This window comes from Oncorhynchus gorbuscha, unplaced genomic scaffold (assembly GCF_021184085.1).
Source record: "Oncorhynchus gorbuscha isolate QuinsamMale2020 ecotype Even-year unplaced genomic scaffold, OgorEven_v1.0 Un_scaffold_7245, whole genome shotgun sequence".
NCBI lineage: Eukaryota > Metazoa > Chordata > Actinopteri > Salmoniformes > Salmonidae > Oncorhynchus > Oncorhynchus gorbuscha.
Genome location: NW_025750674.1, coordinates 1 through 18,171, shown reverse-complemented (window position 1 = coordinate 18,171; position 18,171 = coordinate 1). Strand labels below are relative to the sequence as shown.

General features: G+C 41.3%; 1 protein-coding gene across 2 annotated transcripts; it reads right to left on the bottom strand.

Annotated features, from left to right (window-relative positions):
* Positions 1-6: 6 nt before the first annotated feature.
* On the bottom strand, positions 7-8,455 carry LOC124029680 (mitotic checkpoint protein BUB3). Of its 2 annotated transcripts, none has more exons than XM_046341308.1 (8): positions 8,321-8,455; positions 4,006-4,200; positions 3,452-3,521; positions 3,198-3,349; positions 2,807-2,965; positions 1,916-2,093; positions 328-565; positions 7-255 (listed from the first exon to the last, which is right to left on the bottom strand). In XM_046341308.1, exons 2-7 carry the CDS (start codon positions 4,198-4,200, stop codon positions 345-347), a joined length of 975 nt encoding a protein of 324 aa, XP_046197264.1. In that variant the 5' UTR covers positions 8,321-8,455; the 3' UTR covers positions 7-255; positions 328-344. The 2 variants fall into 2 exon arrangements, with proteins under 2 accessions (XP_046197264.1, XP_046197263.1); XM_046341307.1 differs by having other exon boundaries at positions 7-231.
* Between the last annotated feature and the right edge of the window lie 9,716 nt (positions 8,456-18,171).

Here is an 18,171-nt window from a genome sequence, read left to right as displayed (position 1 = left end):
GGGGATATTGAAAGTTGGAGAGGGAGAGGGAGAGAGAGAGCGCTAGATGGCCAGTTAAAATACCAGCTGGCTGCTCCTGGTCAATGCTGCCATTCATATGTACCAAAACAAGTGTGAGGGGCAGTGTGGCGGTGCGGTCCAGACAAGACCACCGGGATGTGGACTGGATGTTCAGAATCAGACCGGGCCCCATGGTGTGAATCAGACCGGGCCCCATGGTGTGAATCAGACCGGGCCCCATGGTGTGAATCAGACCGGGCCCCATGGTGTGAATCAGACCGGGCCCCATGGTGTGAATCAGACCGGGCCCCATGGTGTGAATCAGACAGGAGGACTGTCCCGACTCACTTGGGCTTCGTCTCTGCGTCTGTGACCTGGCGGATGAACACGGTGTCCTCCGGGTGGCTGATGTCTCCCTGCTCCTGCATGTAAGAGGAGGCGATGGCCAGCGTGGAGCCGTCGTTACTGAAGGCCAGGGAGGCGATAGACGTGGGGTAGCGGTGAAACTGACACAGACGCTTCTTGTTGAAAGGGTCCCAGATGTTCACAAAGCCGTCTGAGCCACCTGGTCGAAGGACAAGAGAGAGAGCGAGAGACAGAGACATAGAGAGAGAGCAAGAGACAGAGAGAGTGTGAGATAGAGAGCGAGAGACAGAGAGAGAGCGAGAGACAGAGATAGAGAGCGAGAGACAGAGAGATAGAGAGCGAGAGACAGACATAGAGAAAGAGTGTGAGAGACAGAGGGTTGTCAAGGTCAACCGGAGGAACGAAAATGTAAATTTATCTACAGAGTAGGTTTACTTAGTTTTATGGAGATTATAATCTGGAGGCTAAATCATTCATCAAGTGTTCCCTTGAGTGTAACCATGGCACAGGAATCCAAAAAGGTCACATGATAACAGACCATAAAACAACAGGAAGCAAAATGAAGCTTCATGGATCCTTGTTTTGTTGTTTAAAAAAAATTCTGGATCAATAATTGTTCTTGTTTTTTATTGTAGTTGAACATTTCAAAGCAGTCTTAACGACATAGCTGAGTTGTATTAGTTAGAAAGTCTCCCATTAGAGCCAATAGAAAGTCTCCCACCTGTAGCTGAGTTGTAATAGTGCCAATAGAAAGTCTCCCACCTGTAGCTGAGTTGTATTAGTGCCAATAGAAAGTCTCCCAATCTGTAGCTGAGCTTGTGGCTTAGCGCTAATAGAAAGTCTCCCACCTGTAGCTGAGCTGTATTAGCGCCAATAGAAAGTCTCCCACCTGTAGCTGAGTTGTATTAGCGCTAATAGAAAGTCTCCCACCTGTAGCTGAGTTGTATTAGTGCCATAGAAAGTCTCCCCACCTGTAGCTGAGTTGTATTAGTGCCAATAGAAAGTATCCCACCTGTAGCTGAGTTGTATTAGAGCCAATAGAAAAGTCTCCCACCTGTGCTGAGTTGTATTAGTGCCAATAGAAAGTCTCCCACCTGTAGCTGAGTTGTATTAGAGCCAATAGAAAGTCTCCCACCTGTAGCTGAGTTGTATTAGTGCCAATAGAAAGTCTCCCACCTGTAGCTGAGTTGTATTAGTGCCAATAGAAAGTCTCCCACCTGTAGCTGAGTTGTATTAGTGCCAATAGAAAGTCTCCCACCTGTAGCTGAGTTGTATTAGTGCCAATAGAAAGTCTCCCACCTGTAGCTGAGTTGTATTAGTGCCAATAGAAAGTCTCCCACCTGTAGCTGAGTTGTATTAGTGCCAATAGAAAGTCTCCCACCTGTAGCTGAGTTGTATTAGCGCCAATAGAAAGTCTCCCACCTGTAGCTGAGTTGTATTAGTGCCAATAGAAAGTCTCCCACCTGTAGCTGAGTTGTATTAGCGCCAATAGAAAGTCTCCCACCTGTAGCGAAGGTGTTGTATTAGAGCCAAATAGAAAGTCTCCCACCTGTAGCGAAGGTGTTGTGGACCCCGTGGAAGGAGATGGCGTTGACAGGATAGACCTGTTCTATGCCGTTCTCCTTCAGCCGGTGGCACTTGAAGGCGTACTTCTTCTTCTGCATTTCCTGGCTGGGGTCCAGGTACTCCACAGCAACACGTCCTTCTATGGAGCTCAGGACATAGCCCTTCAAAAACAAGACAATAGACACCTGGTCTCACCGGACAGACAAAGACAACCATGTGTGGTCCTGTCGGGCTCAGCTGGTTAGAGTGCGGCGCTTAGCAATGCCAAGGTCATGGGTTCAAGTCCCGCAAGGGATCACATAGGCCTACTGAAACATGTATGATGTCACCGTACGTTGCTGTGGATAAAAGCATCACCTTGTTCCCAGCTCCCAATGAGAGGTTAGAGAAGCACTGAGCTAGTCTAGAGGTTTACCTGAGCCCTGATGGCTCGTGTCTGGTACTGAGCTAGTCTAGAGGTTTACCTGAGCCCTGATGGCTCGTGTCTGGTACTGAGCTAGTCTAGAGGTTTACCTGAGCCCTGATGGCTCGAGTGTCTGGTACTGAGCTAGTCTAGAGGTTTACCTGAGCCCTGATGGCTCGTGTCTGGTACTGAGCTAGACTAGAGGTTTACCTGAGCCCTGATGGCTACTGAGCTAGTCTAGAGGTTTACCTGTTTGTTAGGGAAGGCCCTGATGGCTCCTGAGCTAGACTAGAGGTTTACCTGAGCCCTGATGGCTCCTGAGCTAGACTAGAGGTTTACCTGAGCCCTGATGGCTCCTGAGCTAGACTAGAGGTTTACCTGTTTGTTAGGGAAGGCCCTGATGGGAAGGCCCTGATGGGAAGGCCCTGATGGGAAGGCCCTGATGGCTCCTGAGCTAGACTAGAGGTATACCTGTTTGTTAGGGAAGGCCCTGATGGCTCGTGTCTGGTATTTCAGACTGGACTCTCTCCTCTGCTGGACGTAGCCCATATTCCTCAGGTCCCAGACCAACACCCTCCTCCCTGCTGTCCCCACTATCAGCCGGTCACCAGCCACAGAGAGGGTGTACACCTTTATTAAAAGAGACAGAAGACATGAGAACAGTCTTAAAATGTGTGTCTCACAATCGATCTCTCTCTCAACGTCCATATGCCTGTAGGTATGTCCCATTCTCAACAAAAAACAGACTATTCATTTTTTTTTAAACTTTAAAATCAGAATTGAAAATGAGGTCTGCTTTGGTCTTTATGAGCAGACCTATAAAAGCCCAGGACTGTTTCATACAGAGTTTTGATAGCTCCACCTTTTCAGGTTGTGTGAAGGTGCCAGCGTTGCAGGGGGTCCTGGGGTCCCACAGCCTGACTGACCTATCCCAGCTACCGGTTACCATGACGTTGACCTCTGGACAGTATTCCACACAGCGAATGGGGGCGTCGTGTGTCCCAACTATTGTATCTACACACATGGGAGAGAAATATGGACCGTAAAAAATAAATAAGAAACACTGTTCATTTAATAATAACAGGAAGCACACCATTCAGTGGTTGACAGACAAACCTTGATCTGTATTCAAGTCGTGGGTTTTCAACTGCGTGTCCAAGCCTCCACTCCAGGCATGTGTCGGGTCCTACAGGAGAAGAGATATCTGACTCACACGTGTTCCTTGACCGGGGGGGGTGACACCATTTTGACTATATTGTAACATTGTTTGTAGAAATGTACTTTTAACAATATTGTCATGTTTCTTCTTCTTCTTGGTGTGTGTGTGAGTAACAGTATAACTTTAGACCGTCCTCTCGCCCCCGACCCGGGCTCTAACCAGGGACCCTCTGCACACATCAACAACAGTCACCCACGAAGCATCGTTACCCATCGCTCCATAAAAGCCGCGGCCCTTGCAGAGCAAAGGGGGAACCACTACTTCCAAGGTCTCAAAAAGAGTGACGTCACCGATTGAAATACTAGTAGCGCACACCACCGCTAAACTAGCTAGCCATTTCACATCCGTTATACAGGTGTCTGTGTGTGTGGCAAAGTAGCCAACTCTGCGTTTAAAATGGAGTAACTGATTGCCATGAAAACGATTATGACAAATTGAAAAACGTGTTTACATAGAAAGCACAATCCAGCACAGGTGCCAGGTGAGAATACTTGATCCTCATGGAGTTGCCTGCCACATCGTAGAGCCGGACAGTACAGTCCCAAGAGGACACGAGAAGGAACTGGCCTGTACTGGGGCTGAACTTCACGGCGGAGATACTGTCCTCTGGTCCCTGGTTCAGTTTGTACTCGTTCGAGCCAGTCATCTGCAGGGAGAGAACAGATACTAAAGCTATTAGGCCATACTGGCGATTATGTAGGAGGGTAGGGGAGCTTTCCTGTAGAGTAGTAGTTCGACCCCTGAAGTAGATGGAGAATGCCGTGATGTATCAATTGAAAACCATAACACGATCAGGTAATATACCGCTTATCTTGCTAGCTAAGCTGTCATACTTGTGTTGGCGAAATAAACAAGCCTGCCAACATGTAACGCAACATGACCTGTAAAGTTTGATACACGAGAACGTTACTGTCCTGGAAATTCAGGAACATGAATTGGGTGTGCTGAAAATATAGCAAGTTAGCAAACTATTTGGGAGGGTAGGTAGGCTAGCTAATGTAATTAACTAGCTAGTATACATAACTGGCTAGCCAGTGGATCCGCAGAAGCTAGCCAACTTGGTCTCAGCTACTTACACATTGGCTAACGTTAGCTAATCAGCTGTTTTATTAGCTAATCAGCTGTTTTATTAGCTAATCAGCTGTTTTCCATCGGGTAACATTGGCTAACGTTAGCTAAGCAGCTGTTTTATTAGCTAATCAGCTGTTTTATTAGCTAATCAGCTGTTTTATTAGCTAATCAGCTGTTTTATTAGCCAATCAGCTGTTTTCTTAGCTAATCAGCTGTTTTCTATCGGGTAACATTGGCTAACGTTAGCTAATCAGCTGTTTTCTATCGGGTAACATTGGCTAACGTTAGCTAATCAGCTGTTTTCTATCGGGTAACATTGGCTAACGTTAGCTAATCAGCTGTTTTCTATCGGGTAACATTGGCTAACGTTAGCTAATCAGCTGTTTTCTATCGGGTAACATTAGCTAACGTTAGCTAATCAGCTGTTTTCTATCGGGTAACATTGGCTAACGTTAGCTAATCAGCTGTTTTATTAGCTAATCAGCTGTTTTCTATCGGGTAACATTAGCTAACGTTAGTTAATCAGCTGTTTTATTAGCCAATCAGCTGTTTTATTAGCTAATCAGCTGTTTTATTAGTTAGTCAGCTGTTTTATTAGTTAATCAGCTGTTTTATTAGTTAATCAGCTGTTTTCTATCGGGTAACATTAGCTAACGTTAGTTAATCAGCTGTTTTCTATCGGGTAACATTGGCTAACGTTAGCTAATCAGCTGTTTTATTAGCTAATCAGCTGTTTTCTATCGGGTAACATTAGCTAACGTTAGTTAATCAGCTGTTTTATTAGCCAATCAGCTGTTTTATTAGCTAATCAGCTGTTTTATTAGTTAATCAGCTGTTTTATTAGTTAATCAGCTGTTTTCTATCGGGTAACATTGGCTAACGTTAGTTAATCAGCTGTTTTCTATCGGGTAACATTGGCTAACGTTAGCTAATCAGCTGTTTTCTATCGGTAACATTGGCTAACGTTAGTTAATCAGCTGTTTTCTATCGGGTAACATTGGCTAACGTTAGCTAATCAGCTGTTTTCTATCGGGTAACATTGGCTAACGTTAGCTAATCAGCTGTTTTATTAGCTAATCAGCTGTTTTCTATCGGGTAACATTAGCTAACGTTAGTTAATCAGCTGTTTTATTAGCCAATCAGCTGTTTTATTAGCTAATCAGCTGTTTTATTAGTTAATCAGCTGTTTTATTAGTTAATCAGCTGTTTTCTATCGGGTAACATTAGCTAACGTTAGTTAATCAGCTGTTTTCTATCGGGTAACATTGGCTAACGTTAGCTAATCAGCTGTTTTATTAGCTAATCAGCTGTTTTCTATCGGGTAACATTAGCTAACGTTAGTTAATCAGCTGTTTTATTAGCCAATCAGCTGTTTTATTAGCTAATCAGCTGTTTTATTAGTTAATCAGCTGTTTTATTAGTTAATCAGCTGTTTTCTATCGGGTAACATTAGCTAACGTTAGTTAATCAGCTGTTTTCTATCGGGTAACATTGGCTAACGTTAGCTAATCAGCTGTTTTCTATCGGGTAACATTGGCTAACGTTAGTTAATCAGCTGTTTTCTATCGGGTAACATTGGCTAACGTTAGCTAATCAGCTGTTTTCTATCGGTAACATTGGCTAACGTTAGTTAATCAGCTGTTTTCTATCGGGTAACATTGGCTAACGTTAGCTAATCAGCTGTTTTCTATCGGGTAACATTGGCTAACGTTAGCTAATCAGCTGTTTTATTAGCTAATCAGCTGTTTTCTATCGGGTAACATTAGCTAACGTTAGTTAATCAGCTGTTTTATTAGCCAATCAGCTGTTTTATTAGCTAATCAGCTGTTTTATTAGTTAATCAGCTGTTTTATTAGTTAATCAGCTGTTTTCTATCGGGTAACATTAGCTAACATTAGTTAATCAGCTGTTTTCTATCGGGTAACATTGGCTAACGTTAGCTAATCAGCTGTTTTATTAGCTAATCAGCTGTTTTCTATCGGGTAACATTAGCTAACGTTAGTTAATCAGCTGTTTTATTAGCCAATCAGCTGTTTTATTAGCTAATCAGCTGTTTTATTAGTTAATCAGCTGTTTTATTAGTTAATCAGCTGTTTTCTATCGGGTAACATTAGCTAACGTTAGTTAATCAGCTGTTTTCTATCGGGTAACATTGGCTAACGTTAGCTAATCAGCTGTTTTCTATCGGGTAACATTGGCTAACGTTAGTTAATCAGCTGTTTTCTATCGGGTAACATTGGCTAACGTTAGCTAATCAGCTGTTTTCTATCGGTAACATTGGCTAACGTTAGTTAATCAGCTGTTTTCTATCGGGTAACATTGGCTAACGTTAGCTAATCAGCTGTTTTCTATCGGGTAACATTGGCTAACGTTAGCTAATCAGCTGTTTTATTAGCTAATCAGCTGTTTTCTATCGGGTAACATTAGCTAACGTTAGTTAATCAGCTGTTTTATTAGCCAATCAGCTGTTTTATTAGCTAATCAGCTGTTTTATTAGATAATCAGCTGTTTTATTAGTTAATCAGCTGTTTTCTATCGGGTAACATTAGCTAACGTTAGTTAATCAGCTGTTTTCTATCGGGTAACATTGGCTAATGTTAGCTAATCAGCTGTTTTATTAGCTAATCAGCTGTTTTCTATCGGGTAACATTAGCTAACGTTAGTTAATCAGCTGTTTTATTAGCCAATCAGCTGTTTTATTAGTTAATCAGCTGTTTTATTAGTTAATCAGCTGTTTTATTAGTTAATCAGCTGTTTTATTAGTTAATCAGCTGTTTTCTATCGGGTAACATTAGCTAACGTTAGTTAATCAGCTGTTTTCTATCGGGTAACATTGGCTAACGTTAGCTAATCAGCTGTTTTCTATCGGGTAACATTGGCTAACGTTAGTTAATCAGCTGTTTTCTATCGGGTAACATTGGCTAACGTTAGCTAATCAGCTGTTTTCTATCGGTAACATTGGCTAACGTTAGTTAATCAGCTGTTTTCTATCGGGTAACATTGGCTAACGTTAGCCAATCAGCTGTTTTCTATCGGTAACATTGGCTAACGTTAGCCAATCAGCTGTTTTCTATCGGTAACATTGGCTAACGTTAGCCAATCAGCTGTTTTCTATCGGTAACATTAGCTAACGTTAGCCAATCAGCTGTTTTCTATCGGTAACATTGGCTAACGTTAGTTAATCAGCTGTTTTCTATCGGGTAACATTGGTTAACGTTAGTTAATCAGCTGTTTTCTATCGGGTAACATTGGCTAACGTTAGTTAATCAGCTGTTTTCTATCGGGTAACATTGGCTAACGTTAGTTAATCAGCTGTTTTCCGTCGGGTAACATTGGCTAACGTTAGCTAATCAGCTGTTTTCTATCGGTAACATTGGCTAACGTTAGTTAATCAGCTGTTTTCTATCGGGTAACATTGGCTAACGTTAGCCAATCAGCTGTTTTCTATCGGTAACATTGGCTAACGTTAGCCAATCAGCTGTTTTATTAGTTAATCAGCTGTTTTCTTAGCTAATCAGCTGTTTTCTATCGGGTAACATTGGCTAACGTTAGCTGCTAATATGAGCTAACTAGCGTGGAGTCAGACCAACTCTCTCCGGTTGGCTAGCCGTTTGCAAGCTAGCTATAGATTGATCATGCGTTATAGCTAGATTGTTTTGTCAATGAATTAGATTTTTTTTTTTTTTTTAACTCACCGTTCTTGGTTTACGCTAAAGTAATCTCCTTTGGTATAAAATTGGAAGAAAAAAAAATAACTCGTTTATCTTATAGACTAATATGTTCGCTTTCCTCGTCCCTCTCCGCTGAAGACACTCCGCAGCGGCGTTGCTACACGAGTGAATTGATTGGTCAGAACGAATAACCGACTTTCCCGCCTGGCTCGTGATTCTTTGAAAGTTCTCTTCCGTTGTCGAGTACATGGGTCATGTGATATGGGACACTTCAAATGACAGTATCTAAAAACCCTGTTGTTGTCGAGTACATGGGTCATGTGATATGGGACACTTAAAATGACAGTATCTAAAAACCCTGTTGTTGTCGAGTACATGGGTCATGTGATATGGGACATACTTCAAATGACAGTATCTAAAAACTAGTTTGACAACTCCGTTGTCGTTTTTAGAAGAATTGTTAAATAAATGTTAACTATTTGGTTGTAATATCATCACCTCTTGAAGAACATAGTCAGACCTACAAAATGTCCAATTATTCCATTGCGCAAATGTTGTTCTAATCTTTAAAGTTATACAGCAATAAATAAGTAACTGCTTGCTTTTCACGACCAGTAAACATTAATACTCATGTAATTTCAGATATGTAGGATGCTCTACGATATATCTCTTAGTTGGCTGCCATTAATTTGATATTTGAGAGATATAAAAAATGAAACTGAACAAATATGACAAGTGTGAGTGGTTTTGGTTAATTTCCCATGTTTTGTGGCCTCTGTCTGTCAAGCAGCAGAATGGGGGCATTTGCCATGGTCCTTCATGCCCCGTGTACACGAGCACAAACCGGCGCGGTGAAACACCGCATCCCATTCATTTTCAATGGAAGGGGGCGGGGACCTTCGGGCGGTGCGAACATGGCGTGAGGGCGGTGAAACATATCAACTTTACCCAAATGTATGCAAATCACCAGCGCGAACCGCTGGGCAATGACCAATCATATCGAGTGGCTCCCATGACAAATTTGAAGCCTATGCGACCCAAGGCTGGAGACTTTCCTCAGCAAAGATGGCTGACAAAAATACTAGGATGGAAGTAAATGTGATTATAATGTCATAACGAATCATGCAAAATTGTCCAGTTGAGAGGAATATGTTAGTAGAGACAAACGATTACGCATACATTTTTTAATCATAAAGTTAATTTACAAAAATCGTGATTTAGCAAGCTAGCTGACTAGCAAACATCAGCTAGCTAGCTTTATGGGTGTTGTGACAAGAGTATGAAATTATAATTCTGGTTGTTTCGTGTTTTAGGACACCTGAAACAACCAGCAAACCAGGCTGTCATCTTGTGAAACCGTGATGTAAAGAATCTAGAATTTAGTGCAAATTGAATGTACAATTTTGTAAGCTTGTCTTGCTTATTTCTTGCCATGCAATGCAGAGAGATTAAATAACGTAGCTAGCTAAACTATTTTCTTGCTTATTGTGCAGTGGAGGATACAATACCTGGTTGTGTAGCCGATCTGTGTACGTGTAACAGTATAGCTTCCGTCCGTCTCCTCAACCTGGGCTCGAACCAGGGACCCTCTGCACACATCAACCACAGTCACTCACAAAGCATCGTTACCCATGCCACAAAATCCACAGCCCTTGCAGAGCAAAGGGGGAACAACTATTTCTAGGTCTCAGAGTATACATAGTTCCATAACCTAGCTATGTAGCTGATCTCATGGGCCTTAAAATGTTTGGTAACTGAAACAGCTATTAGCTGATCTCATGGGCCACCGTTCTAACCTAGCTATGTAGCTGATCATTTAAAACACATAGTTCATAACCTACATATCTGGACCTTAAAACGTTTGGTATACATAGTTCATAACCTAGCTATGAACCTCAGCTATCATAGCCAGTTGTATCACCTTCAAAACAGTCTGAATGACATTAATGAAGCCTATGGATTGAGTAGAATATAATGACTTGCCAAGGGATGCAAGTCGATGTGCCAAGGATGCAAGTCTAAAATACATGTAGTTATTACCATGCATGAGATCCCCACATTGTAGCCTGTAATTTTAATATATTCACTGATCATGTACTCTACCTTGGTAAATAAAGGTGCAGTTCAGGTATGAATGTCTTTGAAATAATTTTTCAGTCATATCCAATACGAGGAGTATCAAACTCCAGTGTCTTCATGTATGTATTACAGTTATACCCTTCAACGGTGTTTACCAGTAGAGCGTTGGACTAGTAACCGGAAGGTTGCAAGTTCAAACCCCTGAGCTGACAAGGTACAAATCTGTCCTTCTGCCCCTGAACAGGCAGTTAAACCCACTGTTCCTAGGCCATCATTGAAAATAAGAATTTGTTCTTAACTGACTTGCCTAGTTAAATAAAGGTCCAATATTTATAAATAAATAAATAAACACATTAGTTAAAGGCTGATTTGTAATTCATATATACAGAAATATATATTTTTAAAACAGTGCACTACACTTCTTATGCGTCACGTAAATACTCTAAAACTAGTTTATCTCCTTATCTAATTCCCTTCATCTGCATTGATCTGATAAACACAGGACAGGTGCACTATTTCATCAAACGAGACTTAATTTCAACCAGTAGAGAATGTGAAACGCTTTATTGAAAGAAGTTCATTATCCAAGTGTTATAAATACATGCATTATAAATATTATAATTGGAATATTATATTACAAATATAAGCTAAATCTGTACTTCAATGCACATCTGTTGTGCGTTATAAAAACAGAGGAAGAAAGAGGAGGTGGAGAGAGAGGTGTTAAAGACAGAAAGGGAAAGTGGAGGTGGAGAGAGAGGTGTTAAAGACAGAAAGGGTTAAAGAAGAGGAGGTGGAGAGAGAGGTGTTAAAGACAGAAAGGGAAGAGGAGGTGGAGAGAGAGGTGTTAAAGACAGAAAGGGAAAGAGGAGGTGGAGAGAGAGGTGTTAAAGACAGAAAGGGAAAGAGGTAATGTGAATGCACCAATTTGTAAGTCGCTCTGGATAAGAGCGTCTGCTAAATGACTTAAATGTAAATGTAAGGTAAGAACATAGGGGCAGGGAAGACAGCATATGATTAATGAATCACGGTGCCACCCTAATATTCTCTCAGTTCATCACAATGACATAAGTGTCTCTCGTCAGCCCGGAGGTTATCTTAAGAGCGGGTGAGGGACGATGACGGGACTGGGGGTTGGCATCCTCTCTCACATCAAAGCATACCTGCAGACGAGAGACAGATGGAATTAGCATGTTTCAGCCTTGTGTTTTTATATGTTTTATTTTCGCACTCAAGTCATCATAATAAGAAGGTGAAATGTAAAACTGACCTGGGATCATTAACTCTGGGACTACTACATCTCTTTAATAATACTTCCTGTATAATATAAACTGACCTGGGATCATTAACTCTGGGACTACTACATCTCTATCTGTATTCCAATGTAAAAGCATCTCTTTAATAATTACTTCCCTGTTGGCCTGACCAAGTGACCTCTCACCTCTGATCATGCTGTGCCCTCTCTGTCAGCCAGTTCAGATGCGCGAGGGGTTCGACCGACACAGCTGATATAACCGAGATGATTTAAGGAAAAGAAGGATGAAGTGAAGGGAGAGAGACTGTTATTGAGAAAATAAGGTAGTTAAAGGGACAGGTGTTGAACAGGAATCTGTGTATGTGACCTCACCTGGTGTCCACACCACATTAAGTGGCTGCAGAGGACTTTATGCTGAAGAACATGTACAGACGAGGACAAACAATACATCGTAGTTATAGAAATAATGAAGTGTCTTCCTATTCTCCATGGTTGGCCCCCTTTGTATGTTCTTTGAAGGTGGAAGGAGCCACAGTTATACAGTTATTTATGGGGCGGCAGGGTAGCCTAGTGGATAGAGCATTGGACTAGTAACCGGAAGTTTGCAAGTTCAAACCCCGAGCTGACAAGGTACAAATCTGTCGTTGTGCCCCTGAACAGGCATTTAACCCACTGTTCCTAGGCTGTCATTGAAAATAAGAATTTGTTCTTAACTGACTTGCCTAGTTAAATAAAGGATAAAAAAATACACCTGAGCCTGCTCACTGTTCAACACAATCCATCAATCACATTGATACAGGAGTGTGTGGGTTATAGAAGTCTAATGGTTCTACATAGTTTCAATATGGGTGACTTAAAATAGCCGTTCTGTTTTACAGACATCACAACCTTACCTGAGAAGTAGAAATCAAAGGGAGAGAAACTGGGAATTGAATAACTGTTTTAAGTTCCTCGGCGTACACATCACAGACAAACTGAATTGGTCCACCCACACAGACAGCATCGCGAAGAAGGCGCAGCAGCGCCTCTTCAACCTCAGGAGGCTGAAGAAATTGGGCTTGTCACCAAAAGCACTCACAAATTTCTACAGATGCACAATCAAGTGCATCCTGGCGGGCTGTATCACCGCCTGGTACAGCAACTGCTCCGCCCACAACCATAAGGCACTCCAGAGGGTAGTGAGGTCTGCACAACGCATCACCGGGGACAAACTACCTGCCCTCCAGGACACCTACACCACCCGATGTCACAGGAAGGCCATAAAGATCATCAAGGACATCAACCACCGAACCACTGCCTGTTCACCCCGCTATCATCCAGAAGGCGAGGTCAGTACAGGTGCATCAAAGCTGGGACCGAGAGACTGAAAAACAGCTTCTATCTCAGGGCCATCAGACTGTTAAAACGGCCACCACTAACATTGAGTGGCTGCTGCCAACACACTGACTCAACTCCAGCCACTTTAATAATGGGAATTGATGGGAAATGATGTAAAATATATCACTAGCCACTTTAAACAATGCTACCTAATATAATGTTTACATACCCTACATTATTCATCTCATGTGTATATGTATATACTGTACTCTACATCATCTACTGCATCCTTATGTAATACATGTATCACTAGCCACTTTAACTATGCCACTTTGTTTACATACTCATCTCATATGTATATACTGCACTCAATACCATCTACTGTATCTTGCCTATGCCGCTCTGTACCATCACTCACTCATATATCTTTATGTACATATTCTTTATCCCCTTACACTTGTGTCTATAAGGTAGTAGTTTTGGAATTGTTAGGCTAGATTACTTGTTGGTTATCACTGCATTGTCGGAACTAGAAACACAAGCATTTCGCTACACTCGCATTAACATCTGCTAACCATGTGTATGAGGACCAATAACATCTGCTAACCATGTGTATGTGACAAATAACATCTGCTAACCATGTGTATGAGGACCAATAACATCTGCTAACCATGTGTATGAGGACCAATAACATCTGCTAACCATGTGTATGAGGACCAATAACATCTGCTAACCATGTGTATGAGGACCATTAACATCTGCTAACCATGTGTATGAGGACCAATAACATCTGCTAACCATGTGTATGAGGACCAATAACATCTGCTAACCATGTGTATGAGGACCATTAACATCTGCTAACCATGTGTATGAGGACCATTAACATCTGCTAACCATGTGTATGAGGACCATTAACATCTGCTAACCATGTGTATGAGGACCAATAACATCTGCTAACCATGTGTATGAGGACCAATAACATCTGCTAACCATGTGTATGAGGACCAATAACATCTGCTAACCATGTGTATGAGGACCAATAACATCTGCTAACCATGTGTATAACCATCTGCTAACCATGTGTATGAGGACCAATAACATCTGCTAACCATGTGTATGAGGACCAATAACATCTGCTAACCATGTGTATGAGGACCAATAACATCTGCTAACCATGTGTATGTGTAACCATGTGTATGAGGACCAATAACATCTGCTAACCATGTGTATGAGGACCAATAACATCTGCTAACCATGTGTATGAGGACCAATAACATCTGCTAACCATGTGTATGAGGACCAATAACATCTGCTAACCATGTGTATGAGGACCATTAACATCTGCTAACCATGTGTATGAGGACCATTAACATCTGCTAACCATGTGTATGAGGACCATTAACATCTGCTAACCATGTGTATGAGGACCATTAACATCTGCTAACCATGTGTATGAGGACCATTAACATCTGCTAACCATGTGTATGAGGACCATTAACATCTGCTAACCATGTGTATGAGGACCATTAACATCTGCTAACCATGAGGACCAATAACATCTGCTAACCATGTGTATAAGACCAATAACACAACCATGTATGAGGACCAATAACATCTGCTAACCATGTGTATGAGGACCAATAACATCTGCTAACCATGTGTATGAGGACCAATAACATCTGCTAACCATGTGTATGAGGACCAATAACATCTGCTAACCATGTGTATGAGGACCAATAACATCTGCTAACCATGTGTATGAGGACCAATAACATCTGCTAACCATGTGTATGAGGACCAATAAATAACCATGAGGACCTAACATCTGCTAACCATGTGTATGAGGACCAATAACATCTGCTAACCATGTGTATGTGACAATAACATCTGCTAACCATGTGTATGAGGACCAATAACATCTGCTAACCATGTGTATGAGGACCAATAACATCTGCTAACCATGTGTATGAGGACCAATAACATCTGCTAACCATGTGTATGAGGACCAATAACATCTGCTAACCATGTGTATGAGGACCAATAACATAACCATGTGTATGAGGACCATAACATCTGCTAACCATGTGTATGAGACCAATAACATCTGACCAATAACATCTGCTAACCATGTGTATGAGGACCAATAACATCTGCTAACCATGTGTATGTGACAAATAACATCTGCTAACCATGTGTATGAGGACCAATAACATCTGCTAACCATGTGTATGTGACAAATAACATCTGCTAACCATGTGTATGAGGACCAATAACATCTGCTAACCATGTGTATGAGGACCAATAACATCTGCTAACCATGTGTATGAGGACCAATAACATCTGCTAACCATGTGTATAGGGACCAATAACATCTGCTAACCATGTGTATGAGGACCAATGAGGACCAATAACATCTGCTAACCATGTGTATGAGGACCAATAACATCTGCTAACCATGTGTATGAGGACCAATAACATCTGCTAACCATGTGTATGAGGACCAATAACATCTGCTAACCATGTGTATGAGGACCAATAACATCTGCTAACCATGTATGAGGACCAATAACATCTGCTAACCATGTGTATGAGGACCAATAACATCTGCTAACCATGTGTATGAGGACCAATAACATCTGCTAACCATGTGTATGAGGACCAATAACATCTGCTAACCATGTGTATGAGGACCAATAACATCTGCTAACCATGTGTATGTGACAAATAACATTGGATTTGATTTTATTTGACAGGCATTGATTGATTATTGGATCAGATCATGGCTAGCGAGCTAATAACAGATCATGTCCATTTGTTTTATTTTATTTAATCTTTATTTCACTAGAAAAGTCAGTTTAAGAACAAATTCTTATTTTACAATGAAGACCTACCAAAAGACAAAAAGGCCTCCTGCAGGACCGGGCTGGGATTCAAAATAAATTCAATAAAAATATAGGACAAAACACACATCATGACAAGAGAGACAACACTACTTAAAGAGAGACTTAAAAACAACAATATAGCATGGCAGCAACACATGACAACAGCATGGTAGCAACACAAAATGGTAGCAGCACAACATGGTAGAGGCACAAAACAGGGTACAAACATTAATGGGCAGACAACAGCACAAAGGGCAAGAAGGTGGCGACAACAATACGTCCCACAAAGCAGACACAACTGTCAGTAAGACAGTCCATGATTGAGTCTTTGAATGAAGAGATGGAGATAAAACGGTCCAGTTTGAGTGTTTGTTGCAGCTCGTTCCAGTCGCGAGCTGCAGCGAACTTGAAAAGAGGTGCGACCCAGGGATGTGTGTGCTTTGGGGACCTTTAACAGAATGACTGGCAGAACGGGAGTTAACAAGCTAACTTTCAGGGATTAAACTAGATGGCTATATCCTAATATTGTTTGATTTGCTTTCCATCTATAGTGGTAATGACAGGAGTCCGACAACTTTACCAGGACGAGGACCTGTCGATGTTAAGCTTTTCCAAACGCCTAATCTCTCGTGAAGCAAGTTAAATAGTTTGTTGCTCGCTACATATCAAATGGATAGGTGCCTTCACCTATCTTAAATGACACGATCATTGATGTTTACTGATCACGAAAAACATGCAGTTACATGTTGTATAATAGAGGCTAAATGTAGGCAATTGTTTTGTATGGAATAATCGGAAGTGTGCAGTTGTGACACATCCTCAATAGGTGATGATATTAAAACCAAATAGTTCTAACATGTATTTCACAATCCTTGGAAAATGGCACGTAGTTGTCAATGATTTTTCCCGGAGCTGTGGGGGCCTTGCCCCCAACAGCCAAATCGAACGTATTGTGACGTTTTGTTAAAACGAGTATATGCAAATCGAACATCGTTGGACCGTATTATTCAAAACGAGGTATATGCCAAATCGAACGTAATTGACATGTCTATTGAAACAATTCTTATACAAATCGAACGTAATTGTGACGTATTATTCAAAACGAGGTAGCAAATCGAACGTAATTGTGACGTATTATTTAAAACGAGTATATGCGCATTTTCCCTACTAGATGGGTTAAAATAGTCCTCTCACCCACCCCCTAGTTTAGATGCACTATTGTTAAGTGACTGTCCCACTGGATGTCATAAGGTGAATGCACCAATTTGTAAGTCGCTCTGGATAAGAGCGTCTGCTAAATGACTTAAATGTAAATGTAATGTAAATGAGATGTGTTTTCATCAAACTGACTTGTTGCCTGATGATATTTCATGTAAAGGAACATCAAGCGAATCACCTTGCACATTCACCATCCTGTGGAAGTTCATCATCATTTATTTAATCTGCAGCCTCATAAACTGCATGCTTTCCTGAGTCAACAGCATATTGCGTAACTCCCAAGTTCACATCGATATAATGTTTATTATATCAATATTTGCGCATAAAGGCATTTCCACCCCTATTTCTCATCATAATTAATTTTACCGACACAAAAAGATCCCACCATGTCGAATGAACACATTTTCTGTCGGCATTTATACAAATTTACCGGCATTTAATGTTTGCATCCGCCCGTTCGGGACATTTTTCGTGCGTCAGGAAAATCATTCAGCATGAAATGGCCCACACACACATTTTCAATGTAACATTTTCTTACGTTTGCGACTTTTGTTATGGAATTTGTAACTCATAAAAACTATTGTTTCCTGATAGGACGGGACTGAAGGACGTAACCTACCGGTATAGCCTTATTTGAGGAAAATAGGTTCTGGATAGAACCATAAAGGGATATATGCTTGCTTCATGTATGACACCGCTTAAGGTTCTATATAGAACCTAAATTGGTTCCAGAACCCTGTATGGAATCCCATATAGAACATTACATGGAACCCAAGGGTTCTATATGGCACCGCTTAAGGTTCTATATAGAACCGAAATTGGTTCCAGAACCCTGTATGGAATCCCATATAGAACACTACATGGAACCCAAGGGTTCTATATGGAACCGATTTTGGTTAAGTGAAGAAGAACCCATGCGGGGGTGCCATACAATATATGAAGCAAGCAATATAAACCCCTTTTGTTTCGACCCAGAACGTTTTTTTTCTAAGAATCGAGAGAAGAAAATACGGATATGGACGGATATGTAGACATTGTTTTGTAAGGTTATTTATGATTCGGTGGAAACGAATGAAAATATAAATAGTTTGTCATTTAATAAATTAGACTACAAAAGGCAATCT

What these genes read in the sequence shown, in the direction of transcription:
- LOC124029680 (XM_046341308.1), bottom strand. Translation starts at nt 4,200, where the DNA reads ATGACTGGCTCGAACGAGTACAAACTGAACCAGGGACCAGAGGACAGT. An exon ending in CGACTTGAATACAGATCAAG is followed by an intron (nt 3,350 to 3,451) that starts GTTTGTCTGTCA and finishes CCATGTGTGTAG; the next exon opens with ATACAATAGTTGGGACACAC. An exon ending in GGGCCTTCCCTAACAAACAG is followed by an intron (nt 2,094 to 2,806) that starts GTATACCTCTAG and finishes TTGTTTTTGAAG; the next exon opens with GGCTATGTCCTGAGCTCCAT.